A 16,702-nucleotide genomic window follows, 5' to 3' on the forward strand; every position below is an offset into this window, starting at 1 on the left:
TTGTCAAATTCAGATATTCATCTCTGAATATGGGACAGCTTTTTGTGGAGGTACTGCTACCTGCTCTTCATTTCAGAGTAGCTGAGGCTACCCTGTCAAGGAGAAAGCAAAAGAAAATTAGGGCATGCATACATCTCTGCAGAGTTTAGAGCCTGATGTCCTTTGCTTTAAAAAAGCCTTGAGCCAGACTCAGCAGTACCCATGGCTCTGCAGGTGTGGTGTCACACATACCTGTTGTAACTGCTGATAATCTGCTAGGATTCAATGAAGCAGCATCTTCAAGACAAAAACCATGAACAATGTTTTACTACCACTATAAAATGCAAACCTAGGTAAAACACTAAAAATACCTTCAGTTTGACTTTGGAGATTTTCTTCCTTGTGATCCACCACCCTTCTGGGAGGTTTGCAAAAAGAAATTCCCAACTCCCAGTATCAGCCAAGATCTGCAATTAAGCCTCTCAATAGGGAATAGAAGGAGCACATGCTCCATGACTCTGCTTGGGATACACTTTACCTTAGTGTTTGTTCACACACGGCTCAAACAGGGTTTTTTGGGCAGAGTGTTGCAAAAATCAGACCCAGCCCAAGCAGTGTCTGAGCATATATGCCAATTCTGCAGTTTCCCGTTGTCCCACTGAGCAACTTCAGGGAATGCAAAACACTGCTGTGATGAAGCACAACCTTCACAGTTTTATCCTTCTTTACCAGGCTTTGAAGCGTGGAATCAGAGACTTCCACTGTTCATTAAACTGTCTGAAATTCTTGTTTATCTTGTCAATCTGAGCATGTAAATTCCTGTATTCCTCATACTCTGCATTGAAGTCATCCTTGTAGTGTTGGCGTTGCTCCAAGGAGACTATGGCAATGTATTTTCTAATGGAAAAATTAGATAATTTTTCTGCGAGTGAACTCTAAGAGAAGATTCTGATGTGCTTCTATTCCATAAAGCACATGTGTAGCTTTACACCAACCACGTGGCAAATATCAACCACAGACCCCGAAGCTTCGAGTCAGGACTTGAAGTCTCTGGGACTGACTGTTTCTACAAACAGGTTCACAGGCTTGAAGAGAATGTAGTCAGGTAACTCCAGAAATCTGCCACATTTCTATGACACTTAGTCGCTAATACTTTACATTGTAGAGCTTTCCTTCATTAGCACATTTAGAAAATATTGGAACTAATTTCAAATATTAAAGGTCCAACAAGGACCAGGAAGAGAAGAAACATTGGTAAATTATATTCTCTTTCTATGTAGGAAAAAAACTTTAAATTTACATTTACCTTTGAAAATCCATCTGCAATACATTTTTGGCAGGGCTTGCATTTATGGATTTGGTTACACAGAGTTGAAATTTTGAGCTTTTGAGCTACATTTATGTCTGCGTATCTAACAGTAAATCAGAGTTCAGGATAATGTCTCATTTCTAGTGGACAGCAGTTACAAAACTCTGCCTTGAATTGAGGTGCTTGTAATACAGCCATGAAAAAAACCTCTATATAAGTCTGAAACCACAACACCAAAAACCCAACCTGTATCAACTCCTAAGGAGGGAAAAACTCATTAATGCTTAAAGCCAATGATGGGAGAAAAATTTTCTTCATTCCTTTCCCCCTGAAAACAAGACGAGTGAGGTTTACAAAGCTCATGGTACAAATCCAAGATGAAGTGGCAATGAGAATAATAGACACCACTTCCCAACACTGACACATCAATACTTCTGCTCCTCTGGGCCTCAAAACTTGTTCTCTTGGATGACAAAAACTCCCTAGACTTGGGAATAAATCCTTCAAAATCTCTTAAGAATAAATGTTGAAAGAAGTAAATTTTTAACCAGTTGAAATTCAGTAGCAAGACAGACAATAATTTGTGCCAGGGATGCATCCCAGGGCAGATGCGCCTGACTGGTGTGCTGGTGTATTCTGAAAAGGAAACAACAGGATGTCTTTCAACATTCTGGGAGGTACCAGAGAAGAAACAGCCTGGACTTCTGGCTTCTGCCCAGGGACATTTCCTAGCAGGAGCCCCAGCACAGGCCTCCCTCAGCTGCTCCCTGCAGGGCTAGCCTTGCCCTCAGCCTTCCCACGGAGCATCCCTGGCTGTATCCAATGGCACCAGGGCCCTGCCGCGCCTGCTGCAAAGGCCACGGCTGCCCCAGAGCCCCAGGGCTGCAGGAGGCCTGGCTGTCCTTGCCACCATCACTGCTCTGGCACAGGCTGGCAGCAATTCCCAGTGTTTGACACCACACACACACACACTTCTCCCTGCCCTGCTGCCCTGCAAACACGAGGGGGGATGCAGCAGCACTGCTGCAGCTGAGCCTGAGCAACTGCGCTGCAGGAAGGGAGGGCCTGGCCGGGCCGAACCCACCTCAGGCTCATCTCAGCTCTGAGCCTTGGGGCCAGCAAAACCTTCTCAAACCCGTCCTTTCAAAACTGGAAAGAGCTTCACATGGCACCCCACTGCGAGTGGCAAGGTTTAATTGCTATTTTACTCACCTCAAGTAGTCTGCTTGGTTGTTTGTATCAGAGCATGTGGAGACAGTGGAAGGATCTTCTCTTTCTCCTGCAGAAAAGCAGAATTTTGACATTCTTCATCAGGAGATCTTTAAAATGCCAAAAATTACCCACTGGATGGCCTTGTAAAAGTCCTTCAAAACTTTCTTCTCACAGTAAATTACTCGGAAAAAGCTACAAAAATTAATAATGGGGCACACACAGCATTCTCTACAGTAGCCAGTTCCAGGCTTCAGAAAGAAGGTGAGGCCACTTTATTCTACAGATTCTGCACTACCACAGTGTAAAGCCCAGCTCAGCTTTTCTGTTTGGAAGGCATGAGGTAACATCTGCACAGCCATTCAAGTCACACAGCAACAGATGCAGTTTCACAAAAGACAACAGCTTGAGGTAGACAGAGGGGGAGAGAGAGAGACACCAACATGGAGGTTGTAACAAGAAATAGGCAGAAAAGCTGGAATTATTCTCATGCCATATTTTTGTTGCCACTTCCCTGCCCATTCCAGAGGCCCAAAGTTTGGATGAAACCAAGTTTGGATGCAAAGTTTCTGCACTCTTGTCACCAGGAAAGTCACAGTATGTTCAATACAACTTGTAAGAAGAGCTTTGCTGTGAGCATTTCATTTTCTTAAGTGCATTTGCTCTCATGGCTCAGCCTCCACCACTGACAAGACCAAGGCTGAAGAAGGAATGGCTGGATGACACAGAATCCATGTGCTGGTGATATCTTCATACTTAATGTTTTTCTCTTCCCCACACCCAACCTCTCTTCTTTTATTCCTTTGTACCTCCCTTATTTGCATTTACTGTTAATAACATCTGTACAAAGTCAAAAGCATTTCACTTGTGGCCTAATTCAGGCAGAAGCTTCTGTTAATAACCAAATCTTTACACCACAGTTCTCCAGAGAGGCATTAGGAAAAGCAGCATATTACTACCTTCATGAAAATCCAAAGGATGGGACTGCTTCAGCCTTCCCAATTCATTTTTCTTCCCATTTGAACTATGGATTTGTTTCTGTTCCCTGGCAGAGTCTGGGATGCTGGAACTCTGGAATTTGTCTTTCTGGTTCACCTCACAGATGCAGGGGGAAATGGAGCTGACACTTGGAGACATATTCAAAGTAAAATGGGATGTGGAAGGCAGCACCCAGGAAGAGGAGAGGCCTCCAGCTGTGCTGGCTGGGTGTCACTGGAGAACTGCTGGTGACCAATTTGCCTCTTCTTGCTCATCACAGGACGGTAAAGTCAGAAGCCAGAGGCTGTTTCTGCAACAAACACAAAATAATTCAGGTATTAATCTATGATCAGGATCAATATTTGTTCCCTTTCTGAAAAAGCAGCATTTCTGAAAGAACAATGCTTAAAAACACATCTTTCTTAACTAAAAAGATCATTCAAACCAGGAAGTTGTCCAGGTAAATACATGCTCTATATCATTCCTACTTTCTCATCTTAAGACTTCAAGTCTGTAGCTAAAAGGCTTTGGAAGAAAGACAATTCCTTCAGCAGCTCTATCAAAGGCTTCTCCAAAATGGGGAATCCAGTTGGTTTTTTCTGGGTCCCAATTCCTGCTGGTACACACAGGAAAAAACTCAGCTCATTTGTCGCATGCCCACATGATTTACTAAAGAATCTGTTTTACCAGTCTACCTGTTCAAGACAAGATCAGTGCTTCACTGACACAACCCAGGAGTACACGGTGTGGTGGTTGGTTGTCAATTCTCATCAGGATGGACAAAGACATCAGTCACATGCCAGCAAACTCTTGTGCTTTTAGGAACAGTAGCCTTCACTCCAGCAGCCACTCCACTCTTCAGACTCAAAAGATGATGGCTAAAACATTCTTAGATTTGTACAAGAGACTTTCACAAGTGGTGACTTATGAGCCCTTCCTTTTTCTTCAGTGCACTTCCATCATTTCTCAGCTCCTCCCAAGGATCTCAAAGGTGCTGCTCACAAGATACAACACACGGCCACAAGCTCCCCACTCCCACAGGAAACATCAGGAGTGAGGATGGAGTAGAACAGGACAGCCATGCTGTTCCCAGGCAGAGTGAAGGAGGAGAGAAATTAAGGCAGAGAAGAGAGAGAGGGAATATCACAATTCTGTGGATGCCAACTTGGTCTGGCCACGTGGATAGTGTAGATCTGGAGTAAACAATGAGAATGAAAGCCAGAGAGAGGGAAAAGAGAGTGAGAGGGCCCCACCCTGCTGCAGCCCCTTATGTACAGTCAGCTTTTGACACAGTTTTGTCATGCATGCAGAGCCAGCCCTTTGAGCCCTTCTGCAGGGAATGAGTTGAGGCTGGGAACTGAACTCAGATCTCCAGACAGAGAAGAAAGTTGGCTCAGAACAGTGCTGCTCCACCCTGCAGGACCCTCTCTTCTGATCACAGTCTTCCTGACAAAGCAGTCAGAGTGCCTGAGGCAGAGAATGCTTTGGCCTGGTCCTGCACCTTCACATCACAGCCTTTACAATATCAGCAGAGAGCTAAACCTTAATACACAGTAGGGAATGTTAAAAATGAACCAAATACCTGAGCAGATTTTGCTGGAGCATCTCTTTCAGAAGGCCCTGGAGATGTCACCTGGCTGGTGCTGGTGGGAGTCTGAGATAGAGCTGATTTTCTGTAAGGATGGTCAAACATTTCATGTCACAAGGCCTAAATATCAACTGTCATAGTTCTTCCCTTGCAGAGAAAACAGACCTTCAGTGTCAGGACTCAAGGAAATAGCATGAAGCTGAGTTAAAGGAGCTTTAGGCTGGATATCAGGAAAATGTTCTTGCCCCAGAGGGTGCTGGAGCACTGGAACAGGCTCTCCTGGCCAGTGGTCACTGCAGCAGGGCTTCAAGAATCATGTGGACAACACTTCTGGGCTCAGGATGTGATTCTTGTGGTGTCCTATGCAGGGCCAGGAGTTGGACTCCATGACACTGATGGGCTGCTGCTGACTCAATATATTCTAACAAGCTAGGCTTCATTTCCCAGGCTGTTTTCTCTGAAAAGTATTTTTTCCTTCCTCTAAAGACTGAATTTACCTAGAAAGTATTAACTTCAAATTCTCTCTATCAATTTCACTGTAGCCAGGCCAATCAGTCTGAAGGGTTTGAAATAGATGTTCTTTCAGACTGAAGGAATTGTCCTTTGGATTCAGGTTGGCTACCTACAGGCAGACATTTAAGAAAACAAATGGTCAGTATAGTTGCTATATGCAAATTACAGAAAACTAATTGCTCCTGAACAGCTGTTTGTGAGCACCCAATTGGAACTGGACAATGTCCTTTGGAACAGAGATTAATTCTTCCACTATCACATGAGTTTTAAGCCGTTTCAAAGTTTCACTAATTGGAAACAATCGAGTATCTCTATTCATATCTAGCAAATGTTCCTTTCAAAACAACATTTAGTGCTACAATATGTAAGGAGTGGTGCTCAGGCCCAGCATCCCTCCCTCTTCCTGTGGCTGAGCCAGGGTTGATTTCTGCAAAGTCCTGTCGTGAGAAAGCAGTGCACATGCTTGCTCCGTTCCTTTGACAATAAATTACATTCATCTCTTCCTCAAGTCAAACACAAAATCTACTCAAAAAGCTAAAATGAGGTAGGAAAAGCTCAAAACCGCTAATATGAAAAGTACTGATTTAGGCTTCATCACCTGCCACCCGCTGAGAGCTCCTGCTGAGATGGAGACAGGAAAAGTCTCCAACCATTTGAGCCCTACAACATATTAAATAACTCATCAACGCACCACCAATCATCTCTCAAAATCTGGTGTTTTTCTTTCTTTGAAAACATGATAAACACTGATGTTTATCTGATGGTCTGCGCTGATGACTGTGTCCCCTCAGCTTAAGAAAAGGCGTAGAAGGGATAAAGACCCCCAGAATAAGAAATTCATGTCTTAAAAGCAGAACTAAGGTTGTGCTGGAAGGAAAACAAGTCTGTGAATCCATTTGATAAGCAAGTCTGTGCATCCAAAAGTGTATCCATTTCAGGTATCCTCCCTGGACAATGTTCATAGCTAAAGAGAAAAAATTCTGATGTGATATATTAATGTTTGCATAATTAAGCAGCAGACATGCGAAACAAGAAATATTTAAAAAGGAAACTTTCTTATTTAAACAGCGGCGGAAGAAATAAAAATTATGGATAAAATAACAATGTGGTGGAAAAAATTGCTGGAACAAACTGCACAGTCTCATGTTGTAATTCAGTATTTGAGGTATAAGAAATTATATCAAGGTATCCTGTAACCTCCTTCCTGCAAACCCCAGTTCCTGTCTTCCTTTCCGGTCCTGTGACCTTCCCCTGTGTCCTTGTACCCACCGCGGGTCGGGTATTCCGGCCCCTGTCCTGTCTGTGTCTTCATCCCATTGGCAGCTAGCCAAGGCCACTCCCATTCCCCTCTCCTGAATACCTGTGCCCCAGAGAAACTCGGCCTCTTTCCGGCCATACCATCGCAATGCAATAAACTGGGACTGAAAGAGCCTCTTTTTGTATCCTTCTCCATCCATGATGCGATACTTTGTCTGATCTTAAGTAATTAGGAAAAAGACACAGTGTAACCGCATCAGTTGGCGCCCAATCGTGGGGCTCTCAGTTATAGACCCCATTTGGCTAAAGTGCCTGCTTTAGGACTTTTAAACGCCCGTTGGCTGTCCAACTACCTCTGTGGGTCGGAGCTGTTTTTTTGCCAGCCCCGAACATAGGAGGGTGAATCGGATAACTTCTCCGAGATTGGAGGAGCCGATTCTAGATTGGAGCTTTTGCAGAGTTACGGCGAGACCGCACTCCGTCTGAGGAAGGTAAAATATCCCTTCGGGGAGGCGGGAACCCCTAGCTAGCCCCGAGGTACTGGGGAGGGGGGAGTTTTTAGACGGAGTAGCCCCAAATTCGCAGGGGGAGGTTTGTATCCCGCGGGGGCAGCGGCGGCAGTCCCGCGTGGAGCAGCGAACACGTGTGCGGTGTTGCGCAATCCCGCCGGCATTTACGTGCTCAGCCGCTCCACCGACGTGTGTTGGGCTATTGGCGTGAGCACGGGCGCGGGGAATTCCCTTAGGAGGAGTTCCCCGGGACTGCCCGGTGCTGCCATAGCGACAGCCGCGTGTGGTAACAAAGCCCAGTACCCCCACACCTGGGTTTGCAACGGACTGCTAATTTGTAACTTTCTGCAACTGTAAGGGAATCGTGCATTTGTGTTTATAACATCGGAATGGGGGGAAATTTTCTGCACAACAAAAGAGTATTATTTCTCAGCTTAAAGAAATGTTAGATGCACAGGATTTTATAATTTCTAAAAAACAGATTCAGAAATTTGTTAGTTTGTTGTCTCGAGAAGTTATAGAATTTGAAAAGCAAGATGTCACTTCGGTTTTATTTTGGGACAATGTTGGAAATTTATTAACTTCTAAAATACAGAAAGGCGATACCACGGCTGCTTTATTTTTGCCTATATTTCTAAATATTCACCAACACTTAAAGCAATTAGATTCGGAATCTTCTGTTTCTGAATTAAAATCCTCTTTGCCTAATTCGGAATCTTCTGTCCCTGACTTAAAAGAGAAATCAGAAATACCTCAAGAAACTACTAATTCTAATAGTCCCCCGAGTTATACACACTTAGATCCTTCACACAAGCTGCTACAAACTTGCCGAGATATCCCTGCTTTCCATCCTCGCCGCCTGAAAATTCTAATTTAGAAAATCACCTTTCTTCAGTGCAAGGGGGAAAATCTGTACTAACTTCTAACAATATGCCTTTTTCTTCCAATAACCCATTCCTGCATCCAACTCCCGTTTCTGCTCTATATCCTCCCAGCTATGTAAACCCATATTTCCAAGCTGCTGTTTCTATATCACCTTGTAACTATCTTTCTAACACGGGGACAGAAAACAATAGGAGCTCCTTGAGAGCTGAGACAGGGGGAGGGGCAGCACGTGTTTCAGGAACGCAGGCAGAGACACAGAACCACTTAACAACCCCTAACTTGCTGACTAACCCTCCTCAGTTCTTTGATGCAGCTCCGGTTAGTTATGTGGGTAGAAGGAATGGTAGGAGAAGCTACGAGCCATTCTCATACCAAGATAAAAAGGAAATTTGTAAGGTGCAAAGGGAATTTGGGAGGCAAAGTGAAATATTTAAAGGGATGCTAAGAACAACTCTTTTGTCTAATGAATTAGTTCCCCAGGATATAAAGGACCTTTTTATGTGTTTGCTAACTCCAGCTGAATATGAATTATGGCTTAATATTTGGAAACGTTCTTTAAGCAGTCTTTTAACAGAGCTTCATAAAAACCCTGAGCATTCCAAAGATTCTGATGATAATGAAATTACATTGGATCATTTATGTGGGGAGGGTGAAATTCACTGCCCTGAAAAACAAATTCGGTTATTATCTAAATTTATTTTGAATAAGGTTAGTGATGCAGCTGAAAAGGCCTTTATCAGTTTGCCAACACCTGAAGTAACTACTAGTTATGTTCATATTAAACAGCATTCTTCTGAGAGTTTTTTAAGTTTTATAGATCGATTAAAGACACAGGTGGAACGCCAGGTGCAAAATCCAGCCATGCATGCAGAACTGATTAAGGAATTAGCAGAGAAGAACGCCAATCAAGCATGTCGCAGAGTCATCTCGAGCTTACCACTCTACCCGGAGCCCAGCCTAGCACAGATGATCGAAGCATGCACACGCAAAGCAGAACTGTTCAGTGATCCTGAGAGGAACCCGAGTCCAGCACCTCCTAAGCCTCCAGCACCTCCACCACAACAGATGAAGAAGCAGCACATGTCATCACAGCAGCTAAAGAAGATCACCTGTTTCCAGTGTCAGCAGGAAGGACATTTTGCTAGGGACTGTCCTCAGAACAGGAAACAGAAGAAAATCAGTGGACCAAAAAACTAGAACTGAGGCGCTGGCCTGCCATAAACACCATAGAGCGCCAGGATATAAATTCTGCAGGCTATACTGTAGCAAAAGCCTCTCTCTTAAAAACAAAGGGGGAGGGTGGAAGGGATAATGTGGGGATAACAGATGATATAAATGTTAAATGTTCTCTTAACCAGGTCAGGCAGTCCTGTGGCCGTGTAAGGCTCCAGACTACCAAAGGGTTTCATTTCAGATCTGCTGAGTGGACCATCATTACAGTGGACATCTCAAGCCCCTTAATTGACATGACGGTTTGCCACATGGAGAGTGAGTATTTTGTTGTGGGAGACACTGCACACACACCTTTAGAAATTGAAATAGCTCCTATGATCATGAAGGGGAAAATATCCAGTGTTATAATATTAGCCCGTTGCTCTCAAGCACCTTTCTATTTGTGTGAGGGGCAAGTACTGGCCCAAGCCTTTCCTATTCCAGCAGACATCACAGCAGATGATAAGTCACCAGAGGTTTACTGGGCAGAAACAGTAAAGGAGGAAAAACCTTCTCTAGCATGCAACATGACACATGGATCAGATCACCTACACGTGCAGGGTGTTCTGGACACGGGATCAGACGTGACCATTATTCCTGAAAAACTTTGGCCTTCACATTGGGAATTGCAACCTGTAGCTGGGCAGCTCCAGGGTATAGGAGGAGTTAAATTGGCAAAAATATCAAAACGCATTGTACAAATTGAGGGACCGGACGGCAAATTGGCCAGTGTTCGTCCGTTTGTAATTGATTACAAATGTCCCTTGTGGGGGAGGGACTCCATGTCACAGTGGGGAGTTAAAATGATAATTCCAAAAACCCCTCAAGATTTTTTGGAAGCAGCCACTGTAGACTGCCAAGTCCAAAAGCTAACATGGCTAAGTGACACACCCATCTGGACAACACAGTGGCCGCTGAAAAAGGAAAAGTTACTGGCACTTGAAAAACTTGTAGAGGAACAATTGGCAAAAAATCATATAGAAGAAACACTTAGTCCATGGAATTCTCCAATCTTTGTAGTGAAAAAACCAGGGAAAGACAAATGGAGATTGTTGCATGACCTTAGGGAAATAAATAAAGTAATTCAGGACATGGGGTCTCCTCAACTTGGAATGCCTAGTCCTAGCATGTTACCTAGAGACTGGCAATTGGCAGTTTTAGACATCAAAGATTGCTTTTTCCAAATCCCATTACACCCTGAAGATGCTCCCAGGTTTGCATTCTCAGTGCCATCATTGAACAGAGAGGCTCCAATGAAGAGATACCACTGGAAAGTGCTTCCACAGGGCATGAAGTGTAGTCCTGCTATCTGTCAGTGGTATGTAGCTTCATTGTTGTCTCCTGTGCGTGCACAAAGCAGGGAAGCTATAATCCTACACTACATGGATGATGTGCTGGTGTGTGCTCCTGACAATTCCATACTCCAACACACGCTTGACCTAGTAGTTAAAGTTTTAACCTCTGCTGGATTTCAATTACAGGAAAACAAAGTTCAAAGGATGCCACCTTGGAAATATTTGGGCCTACAGATTACAGCCAGGACCATTGTTCCACAGAAATTAGAAATTAATTGTAACCCTAAAACTCTTGCAGATCTTCACTCTCTGTGTGGGTCATTGAACTGGGTAAGACCTTGGTTAGGCCTCACTAATGAGGACTTACAACCCCTTTTTAATTTATTGAAAGGGGAGAGGGAGCTACTGTCTCCCAGAGAGCTGACACCTGAGGCAAAAGCTGCAATTGAAAAGGTACAGAAAGCCCTGTCTGAAAGGCAGGCTCACCGCTACCAGCCTGAACTACCTTTCAAATTCATTGTTTTGGGGAAACTGCCAAACTTACATGGGTTAATATTTCAGTGGATTGAGGGGCAGAAGGACTCACTCTTAATCATAGAATGGGTCTTCCTCTCCCACCAAAGATCCAAAACTATCACACAACCACAGGAGCTTATGGCTCAGTTGATTCAAAAAGCAAGAATGAGGCTGCGTGAACTGTCTGGGTCTGACTTCACATGTATTCACCTGCCAATTAAACTTTCTATGGAGGGAAAAAACTCTCCTGAAAGGCTAACAAAGGAAATGTTTGAGCATTTGTTACAGAGCAATGCCAGCCTCCAGATATCTCTGGATAGCTACACTGGACAGATATCTGTTCACAGCCCAGCTCATAAGTTGTTTAATGAGGAATTCCACCTCATCCCTCGTGAAAAGAGAAGCAGGAGACCGCTTCAGGCACTCACAGTGTTCACAGATGCATCGGGGGCCTCCCATAAGTCGGTGATGACTTGGAGAAATCCTCAGACTCAGCATTGGGAAGCTGATGTTAAGTTTGTGGAGGGGTCACCCCAGATTGCAGAACTGGCTGCAGCTGTGAGGGCCTTTGAGCAGTTTTCAGAGCCTTTCAACCTGGTAACAGATTCAGCTTATGTTGCTGGGGTAGTATCCAGGGCGGAGCAGGCAGTGCTCAAAGACATCAATAATGAGCAGCTCTTTAGGCTGCTGTCAAAACTAATCTATTTGATTTCTCACAGAGAACATCCTTTCTATGTAATGCATGTGAGGTCACACACAGAACTACCAGGTGAAATCTCAGAAGGGAACCAGATGGCAGACACCCTTGCAGCTCCAGCTGAAAAGGCACGCCTTCCTGACATTTTCCAACAGGCAAAACTGAGCCACCAGCAGTACCACCAGAATGCAGCAGGTTTGGTCCGTCAGTTCCAGCTAACACGGAGTCAGGCCAAGGCTATTGTAGCCACCTGTCCCAGCTGCCAGCTCCAGGCCATGCCATCACTGGGTATAGGGGTTAATCCCCGGGGCCTAGGCAGCTGTGAGGTGTGGCAAACAGACATCACACACATTCCTAGTTTTGGACACCTCAAATATGTTCATGTGAGTATAGACACATATTCAGGTGCAGTTTATGCATCCGCACATGCAGGGGAAAAGGCTGTACATGTAAAACAACACCTAGTGCAAGCCTTAGTGTTGGGGATCCCTAAGGAAATAAAAACAGATAATGGACCAGCATACACATCCAAGGAGTTCCTGGAATTTGTCCAGCAGTGGGGACTGGGACATAAAACAGGCATCCCCCACTCCCCTACAGGCCAAGCAGTGGTTGAACGCACACACCAGACACTCAAACAGGTTCTAGCTAGGCAAAGCAGTTCAACTGTGTGGATGTCTCCCCAGCAAAAGCTCTGTAAAGCTCTGTTCACAATCAATTTCTTGAATTGTTCGTTTGAAACCATGACACCTCCTGTGGTCCGTCATTTTAACAGCAGTAAACAGTTTAAATTGTCTCAGCATCCACCTGTTTTGATTAGGGATCCAGAAACATGGGAAACCAGGGGTCCCTATGAGCTAGTAACCTGGAGAAGGGGCTATGCATGTGTGTCAACCCCCTCAGGCCCTCGATGGATTCCCCAAAAGTGGGTTAAACCTTTTGTTCCCAAAACTCCAGCCACAGCAGAAGGAGATGAGAAGCAAGTAACCACTGCTTCGAAAAGAAGACGCCGCAGAGGAAAAGGAAACAAAAACCTCATAAAGGAATACCCTCCGGCAGAAAAAGACTTATAACATGTTCTAAACTGTTTGTTTTTCCTTTTAGAAGAAAGCTACCCTTCAGTTAACCCAGTGTCCTGTTAGCTTTGAACAGTTTGGCAGCTGCGTGGATCATCCCTCAGAAAACATATGCCTGTCCACTGCAGCAGCAACAGACCCTGTGTCCACCTGCCTGGGATGCCAGGGATTTGAAGGACTTTGCTGCATGAACCTGACTGCAAGAGCTCCTAAATGTCCACGCTGCTCTGCAAGAAACAAAGGACTGGCTTAATGAACTCTTCAAGGGCTGGGGGTTTGCTGGGTGGTGGACTTCCATAGTCAAAACCATTATGTTATTTGTTGTTATTCTTTTCCTTGTAGCGATAGCATTTGGTATCCTACGTCATTTAATATTTAAAGCCATTAATGGTATAATTTCTTCTACCTCAACAGGCAATCATATAGAGATGGCAAATATAAAACAATCTAACTCTCCTGCTTATCAGAAATGGTGGGCAAAATAATAAATTCAGACTAGAATTAGTTTAATATCATCCCCCTACTTAAAAAACAAAAAAACGGGGAGATGTTGTAATTCAGTATTTGAGGTATAAGAAATTATATCAAGGTATCCTGTAACCTCCTTCCTGCAAACCCCAGTTCCTGTCTTCCTTTCCGGTCCTGTGACCTTCCCCTGTGTCCTTGTACCCACCGAGGGGTCGGGTATTCCGGCCCCTGTCCCGTCTGTGTCTTCATCCCATTGGCAGCTAGCCAAGGCCACTCCCATTCCCCTCTCCTGAATACCTGTGCCCCAGAGAAACTCAGCCTCTTTTCGGCCATACCATCGCCATGCAATAAACTGGGACTGAAAGAGCCTCTTTTTGTATCCTTCTCCATCCATGATGCGATACTTTGTCTGATCTTAAGTAATTAGGAAAGAGACACAGTGTAACCGCATCAGTCTCACCTGCTGGAGGATCTTGCCAAGGGTACCCTTGCCCTTTTGCATGACTCCATCTCTCTGCAAGCAGGCAAGTAACTGTGGCTTCTTGTACGTCCTCAGAGCAAGTAAATGAATCACCCTGCCCCTGTAGGGTTGGCCATAAACAGCAGGGCAAGGATTCCCTTCACTATCTGCAGGCTTGGTGGGCATTGTTTTCCTCTTCACAGGTGCAGGAGGTGAAGTGTTTGGTTGGGCTCTTTTGACATTTGCTTATTTTCCCAAAGGGAACAAAAAATAGAAAAAAAAATGTCATCAGGGAGTTTGGGGACAGAGCTGAACTTGCATATCTTTGTGAATCCCTTCCAACGCAGCATATTCTCTGATTCTGTGACAAAGCCCAATCCCTAAGTGCTACTGCATGGAGCATGTTGCAAGGGCACCCTGTACCCTACCAGCAACCAGACCTGTCTCACCTGAGTTTCTCAGTGCCAACCCAAAACAAATTGGTCCCACTTTCCACAACTGTCTCAGTATTCCCAGTCCTCAGACCCTAGTCACTGAATGTAAAATATTCCCTTAGGATCTGTGTAAACCACTACCAAGAATCACACAAATCATGATTAGCATTCATGAAACAGAATGTCCCAAATGAGAAATTCAGAAGTTTAATTTTGTCTCTCCAGAAAGCCTTGATGCTGCTGCCTAAAAAAGCTCTGCACTCAGATAAGGCAGAGCAGGAGCTGCACTTCCAGTGGCAGGGATGTCCCTGCAGGCAGGTGACTGCAGCCACAGGCAGGTGAGAGCCCATTTTTCTCAGGGCAGCTGCTGTGCCTAGTTCAGCTCACTGCTGGAGGCAGCACCACTGAGTGCCTGCAAGGGGAATATCCACCTCATGTCTGCCTGGAGCCAGGCTCCCTGAGGAAACAGTACTCAGAGCAGATTAATAACAAATGGCACCACTCACACACATTGTGCTTTGTGGGAAATGATGGAACCTGAGGGGAAGATGACATCATTAATTTCCTTTCACTTTCTTTATAAAGAACCTAAGATGGTATTTTGGGAACAGTTAAAAATGACCAAGACAAAAAAATTAAATCAAGTAAAATTTTCCATATTGACCTTATAAAATTCTGCGTTTTTGGTCATTTTTGGTCTATTTACAATAAAGTTTAACAGATAAGCAGAGTGCCTATGTACTCCAAAGTCCAGTTGCAAAATCAAAACATTAACTACCAAGGCAGCAAACTTAAGTGCATTGGGTGGTTGAAATCTGGACCTCAATGCTCAAAATTCTAACCCATCATGAAGTATGGGAACAAGGAAGGACTGGCAGGCTTTCCAAGAAGAAAACAGGCCAATGGCTGAATGCAGTGGCAAGAGATTATAAGGCTGACCTGAGGGCAAAGTACCTACAGCTGAGATTTCTGAACACATTCCCTGTCCCAAGAATATGCTGCAAAAATGAATTACCAAGTTGAAAATCTTCCAGACATTGAGAAAAATATGAATAGCAACCCTGCCTCCAAGTGGGTTGTACAATTTGGCAACCTGCACACTTCCAATGTGCGATGCCTCACTGGCATTTGGCTAAAAGGATAAAAAGAAATGTTCTATAAAACCTACAGCCAACACTCCATTCCTGGTGATTCATTAGGCTTTAATTTTAAACAAGAGCTCTATTTGAAAAGTTTTGCTGTCCCATCACTACAAACAGCTGCTCTGACACAATTCTCCCTCTGACAGCAGCCGGCTACAAAACTGCCCTGAGAGAGCGACTGTCACTTTGCCTCCAATGCAGCCAAGTGTTCAAGCAGCAAGTCATCCTTTCCCAATTGCTGGAATTTATAGGCATAGGCTTCCCTTGAAATCAAGTGCCTGAGTACAATAGAAGTGGCCAGAGCTCAGCTGACAAACCAGGTGAGAGTGGTTCCCAAAAAGATCACAAATTCAGGGCAGCACCCAAGGCTTGGATTTATTTGGTGCTAAGGAAAGACATGCTGGAGTGAGCTCCAACAAGAATTTAAACTGCAAAAGGTGAATTTTGACTTTAACAGGCACCAAAACCCTTTCTCCTTCCTCAGCTCTAGATGCAATTACCTGCATAGAGTTGAAATGTAAACAGTTTATCTCAGGTTATTCAGATGGAACAAAATTTGGGTTCCTTGGCTGAGCTCCTCATTTAGTACAAAATGTGCCACTTTCCATTGGAGCTCAAAAATCACTACAATGTCTATAAGCATAAGCATATTTTTAACAAAAAACACCTACTGCTATCCAACTGCTTCATTCTGAAAGTAAAATTGGCTGACAGTGAAGCTAAAAAGCTCTTAATCTGAAGTTTTCTTGGACTTTTACTGAAACAGGAATATCACTTGCAAAGACCTGTAAAAGCAGTTTCTACAGTCTTTTAGAAATCCCACAATATTTTGCTTGTGAGACTGTTCATCCTTCCTCCATGTCACTGACCTTTGCACCAAGTGCTGCCTCAACTCAATTTCACTAATTTTTCTGTTTCAATCATCAGAAATGGCAGAGCTTAGGGCAGAGACTGGACATGAAGGGGAACAGGGAGCCACCTGAACTTCACATCCTTTTATGTCAGCTTAACAAAGATGTTTGCTCTAAGAGCATCTGTGCATTTTATAGAAGAATGGGAACAAATCAAATAAGGTGCCAAACACATGAGCTTGGATTACTTATGCAGGTTTTCATTGCTTGTTTGGCCTACATTTTTTCCGGGTTAATGAATTTAATTAACTTTGTAATTAATTG

General features: G+C 44.2%; 1 protein-coding gene across 1 annotated transcript; it reads right to left on the reverse strand.

Annotated features, from left to right (window-relative positions):
• Nucleotides 1-708: 708 nt before the first annotated feature.
• On the reverse strand, nt 709-14,137 carry LOC130256700 (RNA polymerase II elongation factor ELL2-like; the record flags this gene model as incomplete). Its single annotated transcript, XM_056498570.1, has 3 exons — nt 13,952-14,137; nt 5,561-5,685; nt 709-876 (listed from the first exon to the last, which is right to left on the reverse strand). Coding segments are annotated over exons 1-3 (479 nt in total), but the record flags the coding sequence as incomplete, so codon positions are not given.
• Between the last annotated feature and the right edge of the window lie 2,565 nt (nt 14,138-16,702).

This window comes from Oenanthe melanoleuca, chromosome 1 (assembly GCF_029582105.1).
Source record: "Oenanthe melanoleuca isolate GR-GAL-2019-014 chromosome 1, OMel1.0, whole genome shotgun sequence".
NCBI lineage: Eukaryota > Metazoa > Chordata > Aves > Passeriformes > Muscicapidae > Oenanthe > Oenanthe melanoleuca.